The following is a 27,914-nucleotide window of genomic DNA, read 5'->3' on the forward strand; positions in this document are numbered from 1 at the left end:
TGTACAAACTATACATAGCCACGATTGTTCTTACAAGTAAATAAAAAAATTAGCCGGAAGACCCCAAGTCAACCCTTCATTTTGTTACTTAATTCCCACAACACTCAAAGTCCATAGCCTTTTCGGCAATTCTTTAATTGTCTGATTATTGAGCTCCCAAAGTTTGAGATGGATTCCTCCTCCCAACAACAACGGAAATGTGATGTCTTTGTGAGTTTTAGAGGCGAAGATACATATAAATATCTTGTTTCAAATCTACACACATCTCTGAAATCCAAAGGAATTAACTATGCGCCGTTGAAAGAAGATACATGTAAAGGAATGGACTGTGCGGAGTTCAAAGATGATGACGAAATCAGTCCCATATCACCTGAACACTTGAAATCCATTGAAGAATCAAGATTTGCCATTATCATATTCTCGGTGAGCTATTCCTCATCCACTAGGTGCTTGGAGGAGCTCACTAAGATCATGGAATGCGTTCGATATAAGGGTCAGATTCCTATTATTGTCTTTTATGGCGTCAACCCTTCAGATGTGAGGAATCAAACAAATAGCTTTGGTCAATCTTTTGCCAAGCACCTCGAAAATCTAAAGGGCACTGCTGATTTTCACAAGGCAAATATGTGGAGGGAAGCTCTCACTCAAGCAGCAAGTATATCAGGATGGGATGTGCGAAATGATGCTCTTTTTCCAGCGAAAGTCGAACTATTCAGCTTGCAAGTTATTACAGCTGATGGGTATGGGTAAGTTGAGCTAAAATATTCATTTTCCTGCTGGGCTTGATCTTTCAATTTTTTATTATTGTGTTCTTCATTTGCGTAGTTGAATTATGCCAATGGCGGTTTATGACTAGAGTGAGATGGACATCACTAAGTAGCTAGTACTGATAGATAAACATTGTGAGAAATAATGAATTTCCACCAACTTTTAATACAAGAAAGCAAAAAGGCCTAAGAAGTAATTTTGGTGTTTGGTCACTTGCCAACTACTCTTTTGTTTTGCAATACAGACGCACACTCTCATTGGATCATGTTTCAATTTTCTTGTAATATCTAATATGTGAACTCTTTTTAATCCATCACAGGAATGAATCAGAATGCATTGAGCTAGTAGTCGATCAGATTTTTAATAGTATAGACCATCCAGTTTCAGCTGCTGAAGAGAATCAAGTTGGAACGGAAGCCGAACCCCCGTTGGCTGTTGAATCTGTCCCTGTTTGTTCCCGTGTGCACCCTTGGGTCGAAAGGCAAGCCGTTAGGTCCCAAATATTTAGGGCCAATTTTTCCTAATATTAGATTTGTAAATTATTAACCCCCGTCTCATTCTATAAGACATAATTTAACTTGACATAATATTTAACAACAACAAAAAGTCAGATTTTTAAAACTTATGATCAAAATAATTCTTGAATATTTGTGTCATTGTAAATCATTTCATTAAGAGTAAAAGAAGAATTAAAGTTTTTTTTTAATTATAATAAGGTGACATCTTCTTTGAGACGGACCTAAAAAAAATTGTCATATAAAATGAGACGAAGGGATATTATTATTTATAAATGACTGTCTTAAAGTAAAATTTACATTTTTTTTCATAAAAATAGAACTTTAAAATAGTTTTGAACAATATCATACAATTTTTTCATAAAAAAAATGAATTTTAAAATAGACAAAACTAAATAAACAAATTGACAGTAGTCTATTTTGCATAGTTTCTATAAATTTGCTTATTTTAAATAGTGCGTTTTGTTAGACTGCTCTTCAAAAATCTACATAGAATGTCTACATAATCAATTTTAAAAATATTTTTGCCAATATTAGTAACAATTTGTTCTTGGCCATATTCCAAGAGTACTTCTTGGACAAAGCTATTTTTCCTACTTGTGAAAAATAGATTTTACTTTTAATATCGTTTAAAATCACTTATTTTATTCCTAAAAACTTAGCAAGAATCTCAATACTTTAAAGTAAGCACTTCTCATTTCCAGAAGCTTGGCCAAGCAAATAGACTACTAGCCTATATAAATACTAATTTAGTGTACGTACTTTGCACGTGTATCTCATGTCAATCAATAAAATTATGTATAAAAAGAATAAAATTACTTTTAAAAAATAACGTTTAATTAAATATTATTTCTATTAAAATGCTAAGCATTTTATATTAAAAGGTCAAGTGTTCAACGTATGTAAATGGACAATTCAACCCCAACTTATCAGCACAGTTATGTCTTACAATTAGTGAAATCAAAGAAGTAGAAACTACTAAGGATAGCTATTCAAATATTCTAGTCTAGCCATTGGACCTTAGTGTTCTTCCAAGAAATTTTGCACCAATTCAAATAAAAATTCAATTAACATCCTCTGTTTGCCTTTAAAGTGGACTTTCGCAAACTTTACGAATGTGATAACTTTTAGGAGTCAATTCCTTCAAGCAAATGAACAAATACTCTAGTTTGCCTTGAAGGATTCCATCTAGTTTACTTTGAAGGAGTCCACCAATTAATATAAGTATATTTTTTCTAGTGCCACAACCAAAGTGGTTCCTCTTAGCTACACCAAAATACCTCAAGCAATCCTAATTATTGTTGCTTTTCTAAGAAAGTTGAAAAGTGTTGTAACATTTTCCTGGTCAATAATAATAGCAGCCAAAGGCTATAAAAACATCACAATTTTAACTCATTGATGATAATGAAGGTAATAAGACACTTGAATTAAAATCAAAATATGCGTAAAAGAAGTAGAATGTCTTCTTGTAAATTTTGATCTAAAATATTACCTAAATAGAATTGTAAAAATCTTGTATATAAGATAAAATTCTAATTAATTTAAAAATATTAAATATTACTTTATTATTTTTTACCTAGATCAAATAACCAACATAAAAAATTTACAAATCAAATTAATTATGAAAAAAAGTTCTCTATTCAAATAAGACACATGAAAGGACGGAAAAAAGGACTACTATACATTTTTATCTAGGAAAAGATTTAATTTTGGTCAATGTGTAATATTTACTATAGGCTTCTAGAAAAAGGTTTATCATATATTGATTTTTTTTTTACTTTAATAACTTTATGTTAACAATTTCCAGTTAGTTCGAATAAGAAATAAGAAAAAAGAAGGAAAGATGAAGAATTATAATTTTAGTCTACTATTTAGAGCATTAAATATTAGAAGTTCTCAACATTAGTTATAGCTTTATTCAATTTTTAAATACTAAATATTAAGATAATATCATAAATATGACCGATCACTGATCTAAAAATAAATAAATGGACTAGCCTTAGCCTTTATAGAATTCAAAATTCAACATAAGCTAAAATCAAATATTAGTACAATTAATATAAGGGCAAAATTTAGAAATAACATACTTTATCCCCTTAATTATGAGTTTCATAGCAACAGTTTCATAATTACATAATATAGCAAGTTGTATTTTGTATTTTTGCAAACTGTTGCTGCAAAAATACAAATACATATGATTTTTACCGCCCTTATGATCGATATGTATTTTGTATTTTTGTAAACTGTTGCTACAAAAATACAAATACATATGCTACAAAATGTAATTTGATAAAAGTGTTGTTATTTTTTGTAATTTAATATTTAAGTATACTACTTTATGTATTTTTTCCTTAATATAAAATGTTAATTATGTATAATTCATATAGTATTTATAAATTCATTAAAGTCATTAAAATTCTATAAAAAGAAGCATCAAATAAGTGATAAAACATTCACAAACAAGCTATGGCCACCCAAAATCTGCAAGACTACAACTTCACAAAACAAATTTCATAACATGTCAATCAAATATAAACTAAATTGAAAAAGAAAATAATAAAACACTCTCAATAAGCAAAACTCAAATTTCGATGAAAAATAATAAATTGCTTATCCAAAAGCGGATGATGAATTCTTTCACATCTTCAAAATTTCAATACTCTCAACTTCTTACAACATGAAAATACTCACCCATTAATCATTAGTTTTCACACTTTAAATTGGTGAAGGACCCCGACTCAAGGAATTGAAAACATTCTAAAGCTGTTCAAAATAGAAGTTATTACAGAAGTACAAGATACAACAAATAATAATAAAAGTAATAGATGTAACATAATAGAAATTACAATAAAACAATATGATAATTGGGATATTAATTAATAAAATCAAACTTAATCTTTACACAAAAAATTCTTTAAAATTGACTGAATGTCAATCTATCACTTGTATCAAGCAAAACAGGACATTATAAATACATCAAACCATAGTACTAACCAACACAAAAATAATACAAAGCATATACAATAATTGCATAGAAGAAACACACAAAGCGTTTTTTCAATCTTTAGGACTCCTAGCAATTTATCGTGTTATAATTATAATAACAAAAAAAAAAGTATCCTAAGACCTAATGGAGTTGAACCAAAGTAATTAGTTAGAAATTTACATAAAAAAAGGTTTATTTAGAGTGAAAAAATTAGTGTTACATATTACACCCACGTTTAGGAGGTTTAAGAAACAAACAAAAAAAAATTTTTACCGTTATAAATGTATTTACATTATATTGAATGTCTATCAAGATCTAATAAGATCTAGTTGATATCTATCAGGATTTGATGTATTTGTCTTTTAGTGTGAAACTAGGAGCAAATTCCCCTAGGACTTCCTTCATTGTAAATCATCCTCAAGAAAAGAAATAAGAATCATTCTCTCTATTCTCTCTACTCTTCTTTTTTGTTCTTTATTATTTTATAACACGTTATCAGCACGAGACTCTGCCAAACAAGGTGAGATTATAAATCTGAAGGATTTCAAGGTTAGTAATTTTTTATATTATCTTTCTTTTGCTACTACTAATATAATTATTATTGGATTTTAGGAAAAATAATTGGTTTGAAACAATTTATATTTTAAATTTATTCCTCAAGAACAATATTATCAAAAAGGATGATAATATGTTGGTTCAAGTCCCATAGATCTATGCCTAAGATGTTTTTATATGGATAAGATGTTGAGTTTTAATCTTAATATACCATATTGATGATATTATGATGGCTAAGGCAAAATAATGGGTGTTTAATGAAAAGTCATGAAATTCGACCCATTGAATATGCTCCATTCCATGAAATGAATGTGCTAGCAATATATGATAAGTCTGAAATATAATAACTTACTTCATTCTTGAGGTGTATGTGGTAGCAGTGCATAATATGTCTGAAAAAAGATAAGTGATTGAATACACGAATATACGCGTGGAGGGACAATATGATAATGATCATAAAAAATGATGATATTTTCACACGCTTATATAATTATAAGATATACTAGAGAAAAATTCTCTACATCATATGTATGCCTCGATTTGTTTCTGAAGTAGCAAAATCTTGAAAGAGGTTATAAGCTATCATAATTTGATAGGTTTAAGGCACGATTATATTCCATTCCTGGGAAATGTGAAGATTATTAATATAAACGTGCACTTGATTGTGATTGTATAGCAACTCACCTCCGAAAGAGATTGAATAATTTTGAAATCTACTTCTGAAGTAGTAAATCTGAAATTTACTAAAGCAAAAACACATATTATGGTAAACTTGGAGTTTACTAGATTAAAAGTTCATAAGTTAACATGAACGATTGTGATATCTCGAAGATGTGGATACTGAGTATTGAACATATATTAAAGAATTCGAAAATTCTTCATGAACTTTAATGTTGCTTGTTCTCATGAAAAGTTGGATGGACCAACTAATATTGGGATTGGATCCCTTAAAATCTGAAAAGTATAAAAGGTGAATATGGGCCCGTTCACCTATCATGTGATATGTTGAAAAGATGCATCAATAAGATGATCATATGTACATTCATGGTCAACCTACGTTTGACATTCATAAAGTTACTTATTCAATATAACTTGAGCATAATTTTCAGATTGTGTAATTAAGATAATTCATCTTGATGATGATGGTTTAGCATTAAATGTCTTCCATAAATAGTTGAACCATTACTAATGAGAACAAAGTTTCATGTATTGATATGAAATATGATATATTGCATACAATAGCACTTGTATGCATTAGATCAATATATTATGATTATTTCTTCCCTTTCAATTGGTTCAAGGTCAGAAACCAACCATTTCATCTAATAGTTTTGATGTGCGGTATACGATTAATAAATATACCTTGATGTACAAAGATAAATTCCTCAAAGAAGATGGAGGATGTATGTTAGTTTTTCTAACATCAAGGGGAGATTATAAATAGTTATGAAGTGTGTTAGGAATTATCATCAGATCCTCATTCAAAAGATAATTCAAGTCAAATGCCGAAAGCATCTCATATTTAGCTGCAAGTGCTCCTATTTTGTGTCCTTAAAGGATAAAGTCTATGCATGCGTGAAGCATGATAGACCAATCAGTTCCAAATGAAATAATCCTTAAAAAGGAGAAGGAGCAAATAATCATGATAAGAAGGCAATGTGCTCTTGAAAAGCCTACGACATAACACTTTATGAAACTTTATGAGAGGTTTAGGTACCTAAAAATAATGAAGTGATGAGATCTCAAAATATTATGTCGCATTGTGAACTGATACAAAATAAGAATTCGTCAACGATATCTTTGATACAATATTGGCGCAATATTGTAAAAGATTTTGAGGATCTGAATTCTACGTTAATTTAAGCATGCTGACGTAGAAATATTTATCAAGTGGCCTGAAAGGATGCATTTTGGTAAGCGTAAAACTTATTTGATTTGCAGTTCAGACACTTGAAGATGTCACACTTGATATGTTGGATAGTGGTTACTTGACAAACATCCATATGAAAATCCCTAGTGGATTCAAAATGCCTGAAGCATATAAAGTTTCTGAAAAACTTTTTATTCTCTCCATAAGATATCATTTGATGATTTGAGTATCATTGAAACTCTTGGAGAGTTTTCAAAAGAAATAGAGTGTTTGCTTAAATGAGAAACATGCAAAAAATGAATAAGGATCTATTCCGACCTCAAGAAAAGAATGAGGAACTCCTTGGTTATGAAGTACCATATCTTAGTGCAATTGATGCACTAATGTTTCTTGCAAATACTACAAGGTCTGATATAGCCTTTTTTTTAGTTAATTTGTTAGCAAGTTTGCAGTCCCGATCTTATTGGTCATGCTGATTTTGGGTACTTATCTGACCTACATAAAGCTCGGTCTCAAATAGGCTATGTGTTCATATGTGGTGGTACTGCAATATCTTGGAGATATACAAAGCAGTCTATCGTAGTCACCTCATCGAATCATGCTGAGATAATAGCTATTCATGAAGCAAACCGAGAATGTGTATGGTTGAGGTCCATGATACATCTCATTCGAGAAAAATGTGGTGTGAAATATGACAATCTACCCATAATTTTATACGGAGATAATGCATCATGCATAGCACATCTTAATGGAGGTTCATAAAAGGAGATAGAACGAAGCACACTTCATCAAAGCTTTTCTACATACATGAGCTACAAAAGAATGGCGATATCAACGTGCAACAAATCCGTTCAAGTGAAAATGTGGCTGATTTATTCACCAAGTCTTCTCCAATGACAACTTTTAAGAAGATGATACACAAGATCGGGATGCAAAGGTTCAAGAATGTTCTCATTGGGGGGGGGGGTAATACGGGTTGTACTCTTTTTTCCTTACGAGGTTTTGTCCCACTGGGTTTTCCTTGTAAGGTTTTTAATGAGGCAAACGATATGCGTATTGTTATAAATGTATACTCTTTTTCCTTCACTAGATTTTTTTTCCTACTGGGTTTTTTCTAGTAAGGTTAAAACGAGGCACATTATCTACCTAGACATTCAAAGGGGAGTGTTATAAATGTATTTACATTATATTGAATGTCTATCAAGATCTAATAAGATCTAGTTGATATCTATCAGGATTTGATGTATTTGTCTTTTAGTGTGAAACTAGGAGCAAATTCCCCCTATAAACAGAAGGACTTCCTTCATTGTAAATCATACCTCAAGAGAAGAAATAAGAATCACTCTCTCTACTCTTCTTCTTGTTTTTTATTGTTTTATAACATTTGCCATATTTTAGGAGGTTTCTTCGAAAAACCTCATATATATTTAGAATTTAATTTTCATTTTCATGTATTTTAGAAGTTTTTCATATATTTTAATATTTAATTCTTACTTCCTTATATTTTAGGAGTCTCTTCATAAATTTAAATATTAAATTCTTATTTACATATATTTTATTAATTTTTTAAGAAATATTTTCTTAATCATATATTTTAGGATTCCTTTTTCATGTATGAAAAAAAACCTACAAATATTAGTTCTCCATATATTTTGTTCTTACCATATATTTAAGATTCTTTATTTTTTAATAATTAAATAATAATTGGTGGAAAAATATAAAAAAACTATTTTATCTATTGAGGAGTATTTTAATAAAGGGTAAAAAGTTCAAATCATATTTCTAAGGGTCTTCATACTTTTAATATATTACTAGTTTAGCCACACGTGCCTTGTCCGTGTAACTTTTGATTATTTAAAATTAAACGATTTTGTCTATTGCAAAGGTCTTTAATGAAGTGCAAAAAGTTTAAATCACTTCTCGAAAATCCTTCCTACTTGAATATAATAATATAAACATAACATATATTTTATTTAAAACACATATATTTTACCATTAGAAGTTTCAATAAATTTAATTTTATAAAATATCACTTTGATATTATAAAAGAAAATATTTAGAGATTAATAAATCAAAGATATTAACAGCACAATAGTTAGTGTATACAATATTATGTACAAAAGCACTGACTCTTTCACTCCTTTGAGGTTGTTACTTTACGTTGAGAATATTTAGCGTTGAAATCAATAATAAATACTTTCATATTGAATATCTAGAATGTAAAGGTTAAATCTAAGTAAAGTCATCAAGCAATAATTATCTAGAGAACAAAATAGAAGAGAAAAGTAAGAAAAACTTTAAGCGTGACCTATTATGGAGAGCAAATCTCATAACATCTGCGAAGCGATTGAAATAAAGTTTTAAATTGTATTACACAGTTTAAATAAATATAAAAACTAAAAGTTTTCCAAAAACAAAAAAACATTATTGTAGTTTTTATTGGGATCTAATATTATTAGTAATATAGAGGATTATTAATTCTAGTACCTCATTGCCATTGTCCGCAGACCGCAATACACCTGTCATATCTCCCTACATTTCTCTTCCAATATTTTCTTTTTCATGTATAAGGAAAAGAAATCCATCAAAATTAATTCCCTTAATACTTTTTGCCATATATTTAGAAGTTTTTATTTTATCAAAGTTTTTATTAATTGTCATTAATTCTGATGACTTTTAATAAGGAAGGGTTTATTATAATTATTTAATTAATGTTTAAAATCTTAAATATTATAAAAATAGTGAAAAGACGATTTTATCTAAAGTAGAGACTTTTAATAAAGGATAAAAAGTTCAAACAATATTTCTAAGACCCTTCACACTTTAAAATAGCATATAAAAAATTCTTAGAAAATATCAATTAAGGTTAAAATAAATGTTATACTTACAAATTGTTAGTAGAATCGATACTTACAAATTGTTAAACTTTATTTATGCAATTTTCTTAACTTCGTCATTCTATAATTGTTGCCATTATTATTATGATTGGTATGAGATTAGATTTTGTTTAAGTACAGTTTTATGAATGAAATTTAAATTATTCATAATAATTTAATTAAAATTATAGTTGTAGTCCAATATTTAGAATTATTTATAAATAATTCAAGCTGATTATTTCTTGACATTTAAGATAAATTTAATTTTGGGCGTGGTTAGCAACAATTCTCGAATAAAAATTATGTACAAAAAAGATATTAAAACTGAGTGAACAACCATAAAAACCTAATAAAACTATATATTATTATATTATTATAGATTGTAGGAATTCTTTAACTTTTGAAATATATTTTCTTTATCACATAAAAAAATAATTAATAAATTGATTTTACAATTAATAAGTCTTATGACGTATCAATATTATGTAGTCAAAAGGATCCATATAAAATATGTAAAAAAATTCCTTATAGAATCAAAACCAACTCTTGAATTTTACTAACAAAGAAGAACAAAAGATTAAAGAAAAAAGTAAGATAAAATATAAATTCAAAGTTTACGAACCTCATGTTCAGAAATATATTATACATAATTTTGATATGACGTCAGCAAAATATCAATCAACTCTTTAACAATTGAGAGAGACTACCAAGTAAATAAAATAGAAAAACAAAAAGAATAGATTAGTTGTAACAAGGAAAAAATTAATTAAAAAATAAATTATATGGGACTCACTATATCTTGTTTGAAATTTCATGTAAACATTGATAATTTTGGTTGTCAACATTGATAATTCAATGTTTTCCGTAAGCTATGTGAATTCACAATGGAACTTATATATTATGAGATTAGTTTGACTTAGTTTTAGTTGCGTAAGGAGTCCTAAAATATATGGTGAGTATCCTAACCCTAGGGAAATTCGTATAAGAAAGACAAATTTAATGAATTTTATAAATTTAAAATTATTTCTATATATTAATAATAATTTAAGAAAAAAAGTGAAAAAATAATTTTGTCTATTGCGAAAACTTTTAATGAAGGGCAAAAAGTTCAAATCACTTTTCTAAAGATCTTGACACTTTTAATATATTATAGATTATAGATATAGATTATAGATTATAAATATAGATTATCGATATAGATTCTTATTATATTTTATATTATTATTATAGATTATAGATATATATCATCAACTAAAAAAATATTTTAAAAAATCAATTATAAAAAAGATTAATGAATTTGTAGTCCAAAAAGCTAAAAGAAAATAGACCTTAAATAAAATATATATACCTCATAAATTTAAAATCTACTAGTTTTTATCGAGTTCAAACGTTGTACTAAATAGGATATTTGTTTAAATAATAAAAATAAATATAATAATTAAATTAAACATATTTTGGAGATTTAATTAATTAAACCTAACTTTTACAAAAAAAATTTGTCAAAGCCGATAGATATTCATCTACCACCTGTAAACTGCAACAAAATAATGCGATGATAGAGACATCAAAATAATATAATTAAATCTAATATTTACACAAAAATTTCTTCAAAGTCGTCTGACACTCACCTACCACCTATGAACTGTAATAAAATAATATGATAGTAAATATATCAAAATAATACAACTAAACTTAACCTTTACATAAAAAAATTCTCAAAACAGAGATATAAATACAATATAATTAAACTTAACCTTTATCTAAAAAGTTTCTCAAAGCCGGCATTCATCTACCACATGTAAATTCATCTATCACCTGTAAATTCATCTACGACGTGTAAACTATAAATATATCTTGATTAATAAATAAACATACCTATTATACTATAAATATAGTCATTGGATTAAAATTCTACTTTCACTTTCTTTAATCTTATTTTTGGATAAAATTATTTGATATCATTTGAATTCAATTCAGTTAGTACTTTTCTAAAACCTAGATTGTTAATTTAACTAAATCTCCTAATATTATGTGGATAAAAGAAAAAAAAATCGTATACAATTAGAGTGGCTAACCAATTTCTTATGACGAAATATAATCCAAAGAATTTGGTAAAAGTTATAATAAGTCAATTTTAAATTATTTATTATATATAAGTCATTATAAAAAAAATTACAAAAAACATCTCAATTATCAATTACCTATTCAGAATAGATGATAATTTATTATTTAAACTTCAAGAACATACAAAATCCATTAAAGAGAAATTCTCAATTAGCAGAAGTCTAACAAAAATGCATGATAATTTATTTTTATAACATAAAAAACATACTAAAATTTTAGAAAACTTATCTCGAAGTACAAGAAAAATTGTCTCTTCAATCATAAATACTGTTAATATTTCACTAAAAACTTTTCAATTATTAGCAATTGTCTATCATGAGTACATGATGATTTGTTATTATAAACTTCAAGAACATACTAATTAAAATTTTAAAAAATTATCTCAAATCATAAACAAATTTATTTCTTTAATCATAGATATTATTAAGACTGTAAACATCAAAACAAAAATTTTTAAAAACATACCTTAAATCCATTCAAATTTACGAACAACGATAATAAAGAATATTTTTTTTTTTGAGAACTATATTATCGACGTATTATTGTAGAAAGAAGAATTCTCAATTTATAAGAAATTTTAGGTTTAGTTTACTTTTCTTCTTTGTCAATTCAATTTGTATTTATTTAATGTAATAAATTAGCCTTTGTGATTTTTTTGTTTCCATGTTTTGTTTAGTATTTCTTTTTTCTTTCTTCTTCTTCTTCTTCTTCTTCTTCTTCTTCTTCTTCTTCTTCTTCTTCTTCTTCTTCTTCTTCTTCTTCTTCGTTTTTTCCTTTTTTCCTCCGCACATTTTCTTTCTTCATTTTTAATTCAATTTAGCTTTCTTTCCATTTATGTATTTTCCTTTTTTTTTCTTTAGACGTTTTTTTCCTTACTTTCTTTAATTCAAATCAATATTATTTTTCATTTATTTAATTTATTAATAAATTACATAGAAGGTAAGCTTTGAATTAATTTAGAACTTTCTTTCCTAACTCAATGAGGATTTTAATTAATTTCAAAGATCTAATATTAATAATAACTAAATAATAATTTGAGGAAAATAGTGAAAAGACGATTCTGTCTAAAGAAGAGACTTTTAATGAAGGGCAAAAAGTTCAAATCACTTTTTTAAGGGTCGTCACACTTTTTATATATTATAGATCTAGATTATAGAATAGATATACCGCATAAATTTCTTTCCTAAAATATTTAAGGCATCTCGTTATGCCTTTAGATCACCAATTCGAGCTACCGCTGAACTTTGTTCTGTTGGAATTTGGGGGATGATTGGTATGGGAAAGCCCTGCTTTTATATAACCTAGTTTTTGTGCAACCTAATTTTTGTATAATAGCTTATAAATTACGTAAAAAAAGATAAATTATACCAGGCAAGTGTGACAAGCTCGACCCAAAAGACCAACTCCCTTTCACAGTCAAGGAATTTTGAACTTCTGAGACCTTCATTATGAAAGTCACAAGCCAAACCATCTTAGCCACACAAAGGGTTTAGCATTTAGGAAAGAGACAACTATTACAAAAGAGTCTTTTGACATGATCTCTAGTCAATCTCTAAGTACACTTCCTCACTAGAACGTCTGTGCATCTTTTTTTTTTTAGATGTCTGAATATCTCACCCTCGCCTCCCACATTTGTCATCCTTTTGGCCTTTCTTCTTTTGTGGCAGCAACATCTTCTTTTTCATCAACCCTGCTCTCCACCATTTCCCAAACATCATAGGCTCTTAGCAAAGCCTTCATTCAGATGCACCAACTTCCATAGATTTCTTTAGTAAGCATTGGAACTTAGAACAGAATCCCATTGGCATTAGTCATCTTCTGTCTGTGTTTAGTTGTCTTGAGAACACAGGCTATAATACCACTCCGTTGGAAATTTTCGGAGAATCTGACAATAAAAACACAAACTAGAAAAACTTATTGCTAGAGTACATGACTATTTATAGATCGATGAAGTCCTTCTTGTATCTAGCTTAACATGCATGCATCACTATTGATAAGTCCACCCTTCACATCTTGCCAAGAACATGGATAAAACTATTTTCTCCGTCCCATTTTACTCGTTCCAATTTGACATTGTACAGTGATTTTTAAAAATAAATTAATAATAAGACTATTTATCATAGTATCCCTATTAAATGATGTTTACATTTTAATTTGGAGAAAAAACAATTAATATTAAGAGTAAAAAGGAAAAAAAAATTGTCTTGTCTTGATTAATAAAAAATAACTAGTAAAATGAGAAATTAAATTAGAAAATTTAGGAGGAGTAAAATGGAATGGAGGGAGTACCAGACTTAATCTTTTTCGAGGTACATGACCAAATTTAGATAACTTTGTCGTTTTTAAGAACTTATCAATGTAAGAGTGGCAGTTCTTGATGAACTCCACAATGCAGAGAAAGAAATTAAGATCAGAGAAGAAAGAAAGTAGAAGAAGAAGAGAGTAGAGATGTGGTAGAATAGGGGAAGGAGAGCCAAATCTTATTGAAATGTTATTCAACCTTCTTTCTTATGTTGTACATGCTAGAGTATATATACACTTCAAGTAACTACTCAACTTGATAACTAACTTTGTGAACAAAAGATCTTAACTAACTTATGAACTAATCCCATTTGCACTATTAATCTAACAGTTTAACTAACATTTACATCACTAATATTAACAAACTTGATCAAAAAAGTTGCAGAAAGAAAAACTATTTTCGCGTTACTGTGTACTTAATTAATAGTAAACTGCGGTCCTATAAGCAGTGGCGGATCTAGCATATATCCAGGGTTCAGCCGAACCTCCTTCGGCGAAAAATTACACTATTTATATATGGTCAAAATTATTTTTATATACATATTGTATATGTTGAACCCTTTTCTGTTAGTTCGTGTGTGCACTTTCGAACCCCTTAATGAACACTTCTTGGCTCCGCCACTGCCTATAAGAGGCAAAGAGAACTTTCTTCAACTCTATATTTTGTATACATATTGAGAACTTTCTTCAACTCTTACATAGAGCAACAAGAAATTTAACAAGCTTGATTAGAGAAAATGAATAAATAACACAGAATCGACACATCAAAGTCGAAAAAACAACTGTCGTATTTTTCAGTCCAATCAGCTCCAACGAAAAGTTTAATGTTGTCAATGAAATGAGGAGAAATTTAAAACCGGAGTAAGCTAATTAAAGAAGACCATCTCATGTTGACAGTAAAAGTGAAACATAGCATAATATCCAAAAACAGTCATCATACAGGTTATTTCTAGCCAAGAAAGGAGAAAATAGGTTTCACATCGAATTATTCTAAAAATACGACGCATGAATCTAGTTATGAAACACTTATTCTTACGAATGGGTCCACAGAGAACAAATCACAGCCAAATGGTTGCAAATAAAGAGTGAATTTTACATGTGGACGATGATGTGGCATGTCCACGTGACCCTTTGTACACATGTGGCATGCTTGGTGGAATTCTGTCAGAGAGAGGGGCATTTTAAGCTAAATATTGAACGGAGTGATATTTTTGAGCGAAAAAACTAAGGAGGAATATTTTTGATCCATTTAACATAATTTAGGGGTATTTTTGACTCTTTTTTTGGTTAAAACTATTTTAATATAGAAATCAAACAAAACAAAATGGAGGGAGTATTTCTTTTTACTTGTGGCTCTACTCCCAAGTGTTCACCTCGTCTTGCTTGTATATTTGCAGACTAGTAGAAAGTTTTACCCATTTCGTGGCTCCCCAAAATGAAGCAAATCAAAAGTGGAAATATGATGCCTTTTTGAGTTTTAGAGGAGAAGACATCCGCAATAATTTTGTTGCGCATCTTTATAAACGTCTGGAAGATATGGGAATCAGTGTATTCAAAGATGATGTGAAACTTGAAAGAGGAAAACACATTTCGACAGAACTGTTGAAAGCGATTGAGGAATCAAGAATTGCTATTATTATCTTTTCTGAGGACTATGCTTCATCCACCTGGTGCTTGGAGGAACTCGCAACGATAATGGAGTGTGTTGATCAGAAGGAACAAACGGCATATCCTGTCTTCTATAACGTTGAGCCATCTGATTTACGCATGAAAGGTACGTAAGACAAAATTGAGTAGAAAATGTAAATTAAAAAGAGTGGCATTGACTTGATCAAATGGATTTAATGAAAAGTAGGTTGGATTGGAGTAATTAAAACTTTGGAATGCATATTAAAATTTCAATTTTTTTTATAAAAACTTCCCTCATAGTTCAAATTTCAAAGTTCAAATATTTCCCATCTTATTTATTATCTTTTCTATACTCTCCCCCTACATCTTCTTCTTTGTCGTTTTCGCTGCTGCCGCCACTGACACGTTCATTCTTTTTATCTCATTCTTCTTCTTCTTCTTTATTCTTATTTTTATGGACTATTTTGCTTTGATTGAGAATTATTTTTTAAGTCATTAAAGAAATTCTATAGAAAATCATGCAACTATGATAGTTACAGTAGATGCTTCAACAACTTCAATAATTGCTTAATATTTTGGAAGAAAGTGAGGTGGAGTAGAAGCCGACGAAGAAGATGGTGGTTGTGGATAAGGAGGTGGTAGTGGTGGAGGAGGAGAAAGTGGTGGTGATGAAAAAGTAGGATCTTTGCGTAAATAATAAAATTTTGAAATTTTAAAATAGTATTATTAATACTGATCTTAAAATTGTGCTCATAATAATGATGAAGTTTCATTTTTCTTTAGAGTTTTGAAACAATTTTGTCACCTTTAATTATTTTTTTCCTCTTTCTTTGGTCGGGCCCAATATATGCTACTTTCTTTGTCCCAATTAATGCAATACATATGAAATTTAGAAAGTTAATCAAGATTTTTATTTAATTTTTAAATATTTTAAATTGTTGTACTGTAATTTATGAAACTTTTTTCTAATTTTTCGATCTGTCTCAATTTTAAATGTGAACTAAGTGTAATGTAGAAAGTGACCATTTTATTTTATTTTTTGTATGATTTTTAAATATTTTGCTTTTAATATATACACAAGGTAAATAAACATTTTAAACTGTGTGAAGGTGAGAAGAGCAGCTTTGCAAAAGCATTGGAAAAACATGTGGAAGATTTCAAGGCTTATAAACCTGAGGCAGATCATATGGATTATGCTATGCAGAGGTTAGGCAAGAGGTATCTTGCTCTCAGAGAAGCAAAAAGAAACCAGACAATCAGGGATAATTTGGAGAAGGTGCAAAGGTGGAAGAATGCTCTGCATAGAGCTGCTGGAATAGCAGGACTGGATGTTCGTAAAACTGCTAATGGGTGAGTGAGTAGTTAAAAGAACACTCTTTGAGTTCGAACCCCTTTTGTGTGACCAGGAAACACACGTGCAATTCAATTGCTTTTGAGCATGTAAGGTGTATTTACTACCCATGTCCAAATTCTTAAAGATCAAATTTCCTAATTTACCCTCAATTGATAAAATACCATTCTATTGGATGTGGTTTGTTTGATTGTTGAGCTTGCTTACTGAGGACATTGATCTTAGATGGGAGGGTGTGAAGTACGTTGACTAGGGTAGAAGGTTAGTAGATAACAGTGTGTTGTCTTGCTATCCATTCATATTAGTAGTCATAGTATTACTCCTGTAGTTTCTTGTCCTTTTAAGTTTTTGTTAATATCTGTTGTTTCTTGTTCCTGAATTATTGTATTATTTTGTTGTAGTTTCCGTTCTAGTATTATCTGCTATTTTTGTTTGTCTGTTGTTTCTACTTTCTTGTACATCCATTACTTCTTTGGGAATGTATTGGACTGTTTTTCTTGAGTCGATGGTTCATTGGAAACAACCTCTTTACCTCTAAGGTAGGGTAATGTCTGCCCCAGACCCCACTTGGTACATTGGGTATGTTTTTGTTGTTGTGTATTGAGCTGCCCCAGACCCCAGGCCGACGAAGATTATTTTCGTTGTTATGTGAAGATTTCTCTTCAATTCATGATCATTAAACTGAAACCAATCCTTTTTACTACAAAGAAAGTGAGAACGTGTTTCAATGTTTGGGTACCGTAATATCTGACTGTGGCAAAGGTCTAGTTCCAATTGAATCTTGTTCGAGCGAAGTGTGATTTTTGCTGAAAACTCAAATGGAAGTGTTTATGTGGATGTGACAATTAAATAGATTGCATACAGAAGGCCCCTATGAAAATGAAACTTTAAACTAGATTTCTTGTGAAGTTGAACATCCTGTTCCCTAAAATATATTAGACGAGTTCTGGAGAAGCAATGAATGGATTAACGTCTGCTTTTGACTACTTTAACGTTTCTTGTGTTTCAAATGATCAATTTTTTTTATTGTTATATTTTTACTAAATGCAGGAATGAAGCAAAATCTATTGACAAGATTATAAATGATAACTTCCGAAGTATGCACCACACCGTTTCAGCAACTGAAAAATATCTAGTGGGAATCGACTCCCGTATAGGTGAAGTAGAATCGTTACTGAGGTTTCATTCAGGTGGTGTCTGTTTTGTTGGAATATGGGGGATTGGAGGCATCGGGAAGACAACTGTTGCAAGAAAATATTTTGACAAGGTTTCTCATCAATTTCAACGGTCGTGTTTTATTGCGAATGTTAGAGAAGAATCAAAGAAGCATGAGCTGATGTACTTGCAAAAGACACTTCTTTCAAGACTCTTAAATGAAAAATCAATGAAGATAGCAAGTTATTTTGAAGGAGCCGACATGATAAAAAGAAAGCTTTGCCGCTTAAAGGTTTTAATTGTTTTTGATGATGTTGATGATGAAGACCAATTGGAATATTTAGTTGGAAATCATGACTGGTTTGGTGATGGAAGTAGAATCATTACGACAACTAGAAACCAAGATTTACTACGCAGTCATGACCAGTTATATTCTGTTCCGGAATTGACTAAAGATGAGGCAGTTGAAGTCTTCAGTTGGCACGCTTTTCAGAAACAGACTCCTGATAGAGAGTTTTTGAAACTCTCTGTATCTGTAGTAGATTATGCTAAAGGCTTACCTTTAGCTCTTAAGGTCTTGGGTTCTTTTCTCTACAAGCGGGGGATGACAGAGTGGAGAAGTGCATTAGATAAACTTAGAGATACTGGATATGAAAAAATTGTTAAGCAGCTCAGTTTAAGTCTAGATGGATTGAATCATGAAGAGAAGAATATATTCCTTGATATTGCATGCTTCTTCAGAGGAAGAAAACGAGATGATGTGATAACAATGCTAAACAGTTTTGGCTTCCGATCAGAGATTGGAATAGATGTCCTCGTCCAAAAATCACTCTTACATATTTCTGAAGGGATGGTTGAGATGCATGATTTGATAGAACAAATGGGCCAGCAAGTGGTACGCAGTGTTGACCAGGACAGGCCATGGAACCACAGTAGACTATGGCATGAACCAGATATAAAAACTGTTTTTTCTGCAAATCAGGTAAGCATGTCCTCTGCTGGAGATTTCCATTTTCTCTTTTGCATTATTTGCCTTTGGGAGTAAATTTTTCTCAGTCTAAACTAGATCTCATGGGATAGTTTCTTAATTAAATCATCCAATATATTGAAAACAAGTATAGCCTTGCAGCGTCGAATTTGTAATTCCATTTTACTTTGCACACAAGGATGTCTCGTGTAGCCACCAATTAGGAAGGTTAATTGCATATTCTGTCTCAGTTTACTGTATGTGCCTTCTTAAGATTATAAATAGAGCAGCTTTCTCAATATCCATTTACTTGAGTTCTAGTTCTAATTATGATTTTGTTGTTTTAGATTTTTATCATCTTGAACATTTTATCGTCAAATACAAAGTGAGTGGGAAAACTTCTAGTTATTCATAGGTCTCATCCGTCCTTGTGATGAACTTAAACGTCCTAGGAAAATTTTCTGGTACCAATTATTTGCATATAATGATATTTTTATTGATGTTGTGGGTTAAATCCGCGTACAAGAGGAACACCAAGAAGTAGAGAGCCTGCACAAAAATGGTTCCCTACCAATGGCATTTTATTATCTGTTCCTACAAAATTAATTTTGTGGGTGCTCCTAAAATCAAGCAAAAACAAAGACATGCGATGGTCTTCTTCACCATGTAACAGTTTTAATGCCTTTAATAATTTACATTCTAAATAATTTGCTGTGTATATTTTAGCATTGTTACTTCTTTTTCTTTTCCCCCTTGAAAGTAGTTTGACTGACGACAAATTGTTGCTAGTTTATAATAATAATTGTTTTGTTAAGTAGTTTTGTCACAAAGTTTTCTCCCTCTTACAGAATAAATTTATGCGGATCTATTACTCCCTCCGTCCCAAATTACTCGTTCCAAATTGAGATGGTACATTGATTAAGAAAAATAATTAATAAAATGGCTAGTTTACTATAGTACCCTTATTAAATGATGTTTACATTTTAATTGGAATAAAAAGTAATTAATGCAAAAGGTAAAACATGGAAACTTTTTTTTGTCTCTTCTTGATTAATGGAAAAAGACAAGTAAAATCGAAAATCAAATTAAGAAATTTGGGACGGAGGGAGTATTTAAGAACATGATATTTGAACTTCTAGATTTATAATGAGCTTTATTTTTAAAAACTAATGCAAATTATTCTGTGATAACTTCTTAGCTTTGTTGGATAATAGGGAAAGAACTCCTAATTTAAACATATGTCAAATCATACCTTCTATAGCTTTATGAATGGATTTCATACTAGCTAATAACAGAAAGGAAGTGGAAATGAGAATATTTGAAGTTCTCAATTGATTCATGAGTCTTGAGTCGGGGGTCTATCGGAAACAACCTTGCTACTTCTCCGGAGATAATGGTATGGATTGCGTACATTTTACCCTTCCCAGACCCCACTGTGTTGGAATACACTGGGTTTGTTGTTGTTTTTGTTGTCAATTGATTCATGAAACAATTTGATCGAACTCATAATGAAAAGCCATAAATAAATCTTACACTATAGGTATTATCCTAAAGTTATTACACCCTATTAATTCCAGCAAAAAAGGAAATAGTTAAGATTTGAATATTTAAGGAGAATAGGTTCTATGCTTGGAAGTATGTTCTGTTTAATGAAATTACTTTAATTTCTTTCCAGAGGACAGAATCAATTGAAGGCATAATGGTACCAATTGGCTCGGACCGTCATATATGCAAGTGGAGCAAAGCTTTCAAAAACATGCCTTGTCTTAGGTTACTCATTGTCAAAGGGGAGGAGGTCCGACATTACGAACCAGTTTCTGACACTATCAGACATCTCCCCAGTAGCTTGAAATGGCTTGATTGGTCTTACTACAGTTTTGAATCTTTACCTGCAAGTTTTCAACCACGAAACCTTGTTGGGCTCAACATGACTTTTAGTTCTCTTGTTGAAATCTTCAAGGAACCAAAGGTATTGTTGATCTCCGTCACAAAAGAATCATATTTAAAAAAAAAAAGAAGAGAAATGACAGTTAAAGCTGATGTTTCTATGCCTTCTCTTTTTATGAACAGGCGTTTGACAAGTTGACAATCCTCAATTTAAGTTTTTCAGGAAGTTTACTCCGAACACCCAATTTTTCTGACACTCCAAACCTCCAGAAGATTATACTGAAAAGTTGTGTAAGCTTGGTAGAAATTCATCCATCCATTGGAAATCTCAGAAAGCTCAACTTTTTGAATATGGAAAACTGCAGAAGTCTCAATTCCTTACCAAGCAGTATTCAAATGGAAACTCTTAAAAGCTTCAACCTCTCGGGTTGTGAGAAATTGGAAAAATTTCCAGAAATTCGGGGAAATATGGAATTGCTATCTGAGCTCCTCTTGGCACATACCACAATTTGGGAACTGCCCTCATCAATAGGACTACTAAGTGGAATCAGCTTGCTTGATTTGCGTTTGTGTGAAAACCTTGTGAGGCTCCCATCCAGTGTCTCTGAGATGAGAAAACTGAAAATTTTGATTGTTAAAGGCTGCTCAAGACTTTCTAACTTTCCTGAAAATCTTGGTGATCTAAACCAGTTGGAGGAGCTCTATGCAGGCAACACTTCCATTTGTGAACTACCAGATTCTATTGGTAACTTGAGCAAACTCAAGATCCTATCATTAAGAAGAGGGCGGAAGGTAAAGCGTCAATGTGCTCGCAGTTTGAGATTACCCTTGGTGTGTCATGGTTTGAGGGAATTGAAAAGCTTAGATCTCAGTGGTTGCAATTTATGTGATAACCAAGCTGCTGCTCTTGCGTTTTTTCCTTCTTTATTGGAACTGAATCTGAGCAGAAATAAGTTTATTTCCTTACCTAATAGCTTATGTATACTTTCTCGCCTTCAATATCTCAACATAACACACTGTCAGGAACTTAAGGAACTTCCCTTACTTCCTCGGAGTATAGAGGAATTATATGCAGAAGATTTTTTGGCAAAAGAAAGTATTGTAAAGCTACTAATGTACCCAAGGTTGAATTTGATCTCATTCACTAATTATAGTTTTGATCAACAATCTCATGCAGCGGGGAGCAATGGAAGCTCTATTTTGGATGAGATTTTCAGTTTATTTTTCTCAAACAATATCCATGATATGACCCGCCCCTCTCTTCACCATGATGACAGGATGACTTTTTCCATCGTCTTTCCTGAACGTGCAATTCCCACGTGGTTTAAGCACCAAAGTGTTAATGAAAAGATCAGGTTCAACCTGCCCAATAATTGGTATAATGATAAGTTCAAGGGCTTTGCTATATGCTGTGCGACTCTCATGGGAGCAGGTGTCTGCAGTCCTGATTCAGGATTATCTGAGAAGTATGACTATGCTTTCATCAAAGCCAAATTGATATGCAGTGATCATTCAGAAGACCTTAAAATGCTAGAGAAAGAATGTAAAGTGGGCACAGCATCTCGAACGTATGGCTGGTGTGTTTGTTTTGCCTACATACCATTGTATCTTTCAGGGCACGTGTACGGCGTAGATGTTGGAATTTTTAACCAGTATGGCTTCTTTGAGGCATCTATCCACGGTCGCATAGTGAGACAGTGGGGAGTTCATTTGATCTATGAGGATGATAGAGTGTTTTTTAAGAGAAGACTACAGAAGAAGTTGGTTTCAGCTCCCCTAAGCTCAACAGGGGGATTGAGTGGATTGCCAACAAATAGTTTAAGGTATCTCAAAACATCTCTTATTTGTTTCTAGAGTTTAATAATTTAAATATGGTTAACAGTTTAATTTCAATGTGATTAAGGGATTGTTTGGTTGAGTGAATTAGAAAAAATAATATATCAATTAGCTTTATATACTACTAGTATCTTGTTTGGTACAGTTTCTCAACCTATGTATAACTAATGTAAGTATTAGTTATACTCTATTTGGTATTAAGATGTGTATAACTAATACATGAAAATATATGATATTAGCGATGCAATGAGTCTAAATGCGTGCATTAGCATGATTAAAAGGCACAATTGCTCCTCAAATTTTTTTTCACATCCTTTCCACCATATTTATAGAGGGTATTTTTGTAGGTAATTTTTTTTCTTAATCATGCTATGCATGTTATTTTTAATACACCAAAACAAATACTGCATAAGAAAAATCTTAACATAACTAATACCAACACTATTAATTCACCATAGTTTACACTATTCTTATGTATCCTACCAAACGAACCCAAGTGCTAGGTTAACAATGTTGGAAAATATCGGGCAAATTTATTATTGCCTTATAATTGTTGAATCAATAATTAAATTAGAACTGTAAGTACACAGTAATTAATACGTTTTTTTTTAAAAAAAGTAAGTGTCAATCTGATAACATCAATTTAAAATTGAATGAGATTATACCAGTATAGTAGTGACATTTTAAATTGCATATTATTCTTGAGATCGAATATTCTCATTATTTTGTAGTCCTATTTGGAATAATGTAGCTGATATTGACCTTCAAACGCTACTCTAATAGTAGAGATATAGTTGTGTAACCAATCTAAAGCGTAATAGTACTTCTTCCTTGTTAAATTTATAAAATAATATTTTAATTAAGAAATTAAATTAATATGAAATGTAGGAACAAATGTGTAGAAAACTAAAGGAAGTAGTAGGTACCATCAAAGGTTGTGATGGTATGGTATGTACCTTTTCATTCTTGACGAGAGGTTTTGGGTTCAAGACCTATCAATCGAGTCGGAAAGCGCTTTACCCCAAAGTGGGACTTTCGGCATGAAACCTGATTAGTTGAGCCTCAAAGCGGAGATCGGTTGTTGGGCGAAAAATCCAACAAAAGAGAAGTAAAGGTTATCAGAATTATAATTAAGGAGTATCTTGTTGATGACTATGATTCAGAGTTGAAATTTAAGCTTGGATGTGATTAAGATTCAATGTTCTTATTGAATTTTCTAATCATTGAGGATGTTCAATCCCTTTGATTCCCTGATCTCAGGTGTAGAATGGTTTGAACTGTTAAGCAGTTCCATTTTCAATTAAGACAGCTCTATGAAAGAGAGTTAAACTTCGGTTCAATTGATATACTTCTTTATGTCAAATTGATATACTTATTTTGCCGAAGAAATCTTTATTGCACCATCTTGTTGTCATATGTAGATAAAAGCATCCATTATGCGTGAGGTTTGGGGAAGGGCTGGACTGCAGGGTCATAAGTAGATATTTCTCCATGTTTTTAATTTTCATTTTCTTTCTCAAAACCTACTCTAAATGAGCAATTCTTTATTTCTGTCATTTAAATTTTATTAGTTCACCTTCTTTTACCTGATGCGCACTTGGTTTCCTTTTCTTTCTGCTCTTGTATTTGGTAAAATTGCAAAAGACAGTTCCCAGGTAGGATTGCTAGTGATTAGTAACAGAAAAAGTAACTCATACTCAAAAGTATCTCCCTATCATGATATCTATGTGTAGGAAGTTAATTTAGATCAATTAACTTGATATATTAGTTCTTTAATTTTGTGATTCCCCTCAAGAGTTTCATTCCTTACTTTTAATGGGTAATAAATACTTTTGGAAGGCCAAGTGTGGAGAGAAACAATATAAAAAATCAAAACCACACCTGCTATGTAGTTGACTCCCACTCAGTTTTTACGGCTTGGTCAAATCGATTATTCTTTATGTAGCGAAATGGTCGATTCCACCTGTTACAGTAAAACTTTAAGGCTCTGTGATTGTATCTCATTAAGTCGCAGAATATGATAGTTTTATACTAAGAAGCAAACCTTGACTAAGTATCTCCTTTTTGTTTGGTTCGAAATAGAGAGGGCGTCATGTGGAAGCTTAAAGTTTGCAAAGTATAAAACGATAAATCAGATGACAAAGAAAAACATACTAAAAATCATTAAATTATTATATATTTTGGCCAATCGGTTTACATATTATAAAACCTAATATCGAAAAACATTAAACCTATTGGGAGAAATTTCCTCCTAAACAAAGACTCTTTAATGATTACATTGTGGATGTAGTTGTGTTATGGCATGAGAAGGGTCTTCTATTTATAGATGTTCAAAATTTTTCCTCCAATAAAGAGGTTAGCCAAATATGAAAAAGAATTATATTATTTTCTTTCAGAAAAAATAAAAGTAATAATGGTAACTTTTATTTTTTTCTTCTAAGAAAAAATAAAACTTAAATATAATAAGAAAATCAAGGCAAAAATCCTAACACTTTTTTCAATATTAGGATATGCACACGTTGTTGAAACAATGGGATACAAGTGTCAAAAGTTTTTGTTGCTTGGATATGTACGATTGTTTGGCTTTTTGCGGTCTATCGAGTGCATCCTTTTTCTTATTCATTTTTCTTAACGTTTCTCCTTATGCATATTATCTCTATGTTCTTTTACTTTTCTTATTCATTTTTCTTAACGTTTCTCCTTATACATATTATCTCTATGTTCTTTTACATTGCTTTACGATCCTCTAATATTGGGATTTTATTGCTCAATCAATCTCTGCAGATTTTATAATTTAAATGTCAAGTAGAAAACAAGCACTTCCTCCGTTTCGATTTATTTGTTTGATTTTAAGCTGGCACGGAGTTTAAGAATGTAAAGAATAATTTTGAATTTTGTGGTCTTACATGAAAGATATGTAGAATGAACCAAAATACTCTTTAATCTTGTGGTTTTAAACATGCCATGTGTAATCTCAAAATTAAGGAGTTGGTAAAAAGGGAAAGATATATTCTTGTTGAAATAGATTTAAAATAAGACGAACTACTTGAGTAACTAATATAGCTAACTATTACAGTCTTTGGTCATACATATTCAGATAAATTTTTCAGTGGATTGTATTACAAAAACATTAGGAAATAATCACACGGCTCCTCAGCAAGAATGTATATATCTTATTCTAACTTCTTAATCTGTGATTTGTAGGGATGGTTGAAGCGAAAGTTGATGAGTGCAAGTAGTGTTGTGTCTGGACAGATTTGAGAGCAGGGAATCACTTCTCCGTTAGTCATTGGTCTGACTAATTCGGATTCGTGCTGGGTAAAGTTACTAAATGGATGAATTGTTTTCTCCTGCATTCACAAGTCTCCGACCCGAGATACCTGCAAAGCGCTTCCATATTACTGAGGAGGTTTGAAAGATGATTAGCACTCCGAGGAAACGGGGATTCCTCGTGTCGTGTTTATCCACGATGGTGAGACTATTCGGGAAAAGGTTGGAGTGGCTTCGGTGGAGGACAAGATGCGGGAAGTCCGATTGAGATGGTTCGGGCATGTGATAAGGAGGGGCACGGATGCCCCGGTTCGTAGGTGTGAGAAGTTTGCTTTGGATGGTTTCAGGCGGCGTAGGGGTAGGCCGAAGAAATACTGGAGAGAGGTGATCAGGCGGCAGTTACAACTCACTGAGGACATGACCCTAGATAGGAAGATCTGAAGGGCGCGGATTAAGATAGAAGGTTAGTGCCAGTTTGAGTCGTTGGGGTAGGACATTACTTGGTAGATGTATTATTCTTGCTAGGACACTTTGTTGTATGCTATATTACGAAGGTGTTTACTATTCTTTGTTTATTATTCCTTGTGGGTGACGTATTTGTGTTTTGACATCTTGTTCCATGCTTTATTAAGTATTTGTTTATTATTCCTTGTCTTGAGCCGGGAGTCTATCGGAAACAATCTTTCTACTTCTCCTGAAGTAGTGGTATGGACTGCGTACATCTTACCCCCTAGATCCCACTATGTGGGAATATACTGGGTTTGTTGTTGTTGTACCCAAGTGTAAATCAAAGTTATGAGTGAGTACTTGTGATGTGAAAAGCTGTATCGAAGCTTTTTTTATCACCATTACAGGACTGGTGGGTCAATTTTGCACTTTTTTGTTTCTTAAATAATCGAATATACCCTTAAAATACGTTTTCCATTGCAGATGAAATGCAAAAGCATAAAATTGTTGTACTAAAATTTCACTAGAATACATAGAAGCTTACACATGGTTTTTATTTATTTTTTAATCAAGTTGTTTCTCTTCTCGTCTTCTCAGTTGCCGTAATATTTAGTGCAGTTTTCACTTCGAAAGAGTTGAAGCTGCTCGATTGCCGGTGCCATCAACATATAGCTCTTCCAACTGCTCTAGAATGCCAAGGTTGCTATCCCTTGAATTTTAGATCAGAGTTTTCAGTTTTCACCAGCTCACAGATATTGGCTGCGGGACGTTAATGCTAACTGCATTGCAAGCTATATTACTAGAGATAACTGTCAAAAGTTCAGATTGTATGGAGCTAAGAAGAACTAAGAAAGTAGAGAGAAGCGAGCGTACTATATATCCAGATGCTGATTGTGAGATAGTCTCGTGCTTCCTGGACTTCCAACTGATGGGACTATAACCAAGAAGTACTATATATCCAGACTAGATGGGCACCGCCTGTGCTCAAGCACGGACCCAACATGTTACATATTCAGCAATGATCAATTTATAGATGTTTTTTAATCTCGACGGATAATATTAAAGAACAAAAAAAAATTTAAATCTTAGCCCCCAACGATGTGGCTCATTGAAGAAGGGTTCAAGCTACTCCAAATAAAAAAGAGTAGGTGCAAATGAAGAAGCAACATACCTAGACCACTAAAAGTGCAAGCTCCCGCTATGACAGGAAAGGGCCTCACCACAAAGATGTATTGTATGCAGCCTTACTTTGCATTTCTGTCAGAGATTGTTTCCAAACATATTGAAACACCTATATACATGTAATTGCCAGAGAGAGCCTAAAATGCTGAACAAATAACCAAAATGCTTGATAAACCAACATATTACTCCCTGCCC

The 27,914-nt window shown here is 31.3% G+C and overlaps 1 protein-coding gene across 2 annotated transcripts; it reads left to right on the forward strand.

Moving 5' to 3' along the window:
- LOC107855799 (disease resistance protein Roq1) lies at positions 1-27,914 on the forward strand. 2 transcript variants are annotated; one of them, XR_007056583.1, is made up of 9 exons: positions 1-746; positions 1,088-1,249; positions 15,393-15,769; positions 16,734-16,974; positions 18,026-19,112; positions 20,773-21,066; positions 21,168-22,807; positions 26,025-26,553; positions 27,156-27,914. XR_007056583.1 is itself a non-coding variant. In XM_047413670.1 (8 exons), exons 1-8 carry the CDS (start codon positions 169-171, stop codon positions 26,032-26,034), a joined length of 4,389 nt encoding a protein of 1,462 aa, XP_047269626.1. In that variant the 5' UTR covers positions 1-168; the 3' UTR covers positions 26,035-26,741. The 2 variants fall into 2 exon arrangements, 1 of the variants encoding a protein (XP_047269626.1); XM_047413670.1 differs by lacking the exon at positions 27,156-27,914 and having other exon boundaries at positions 26,025-26,741.

Source organism: Capsicum annuum, chromosome 6 (genome assembly GCF_002878395.1).
Source record: "Capsicum annuum cultivar UCD-10X-F1 chromosome 6, UCD10Xv1.1, whole genome shotgun sequence".
NCBI lineage: Eukaryota > Viridiplantae > Streptophyta > Magnoliopsida > Solanales > Solanaceae > Capsicum > Capsicum annuum.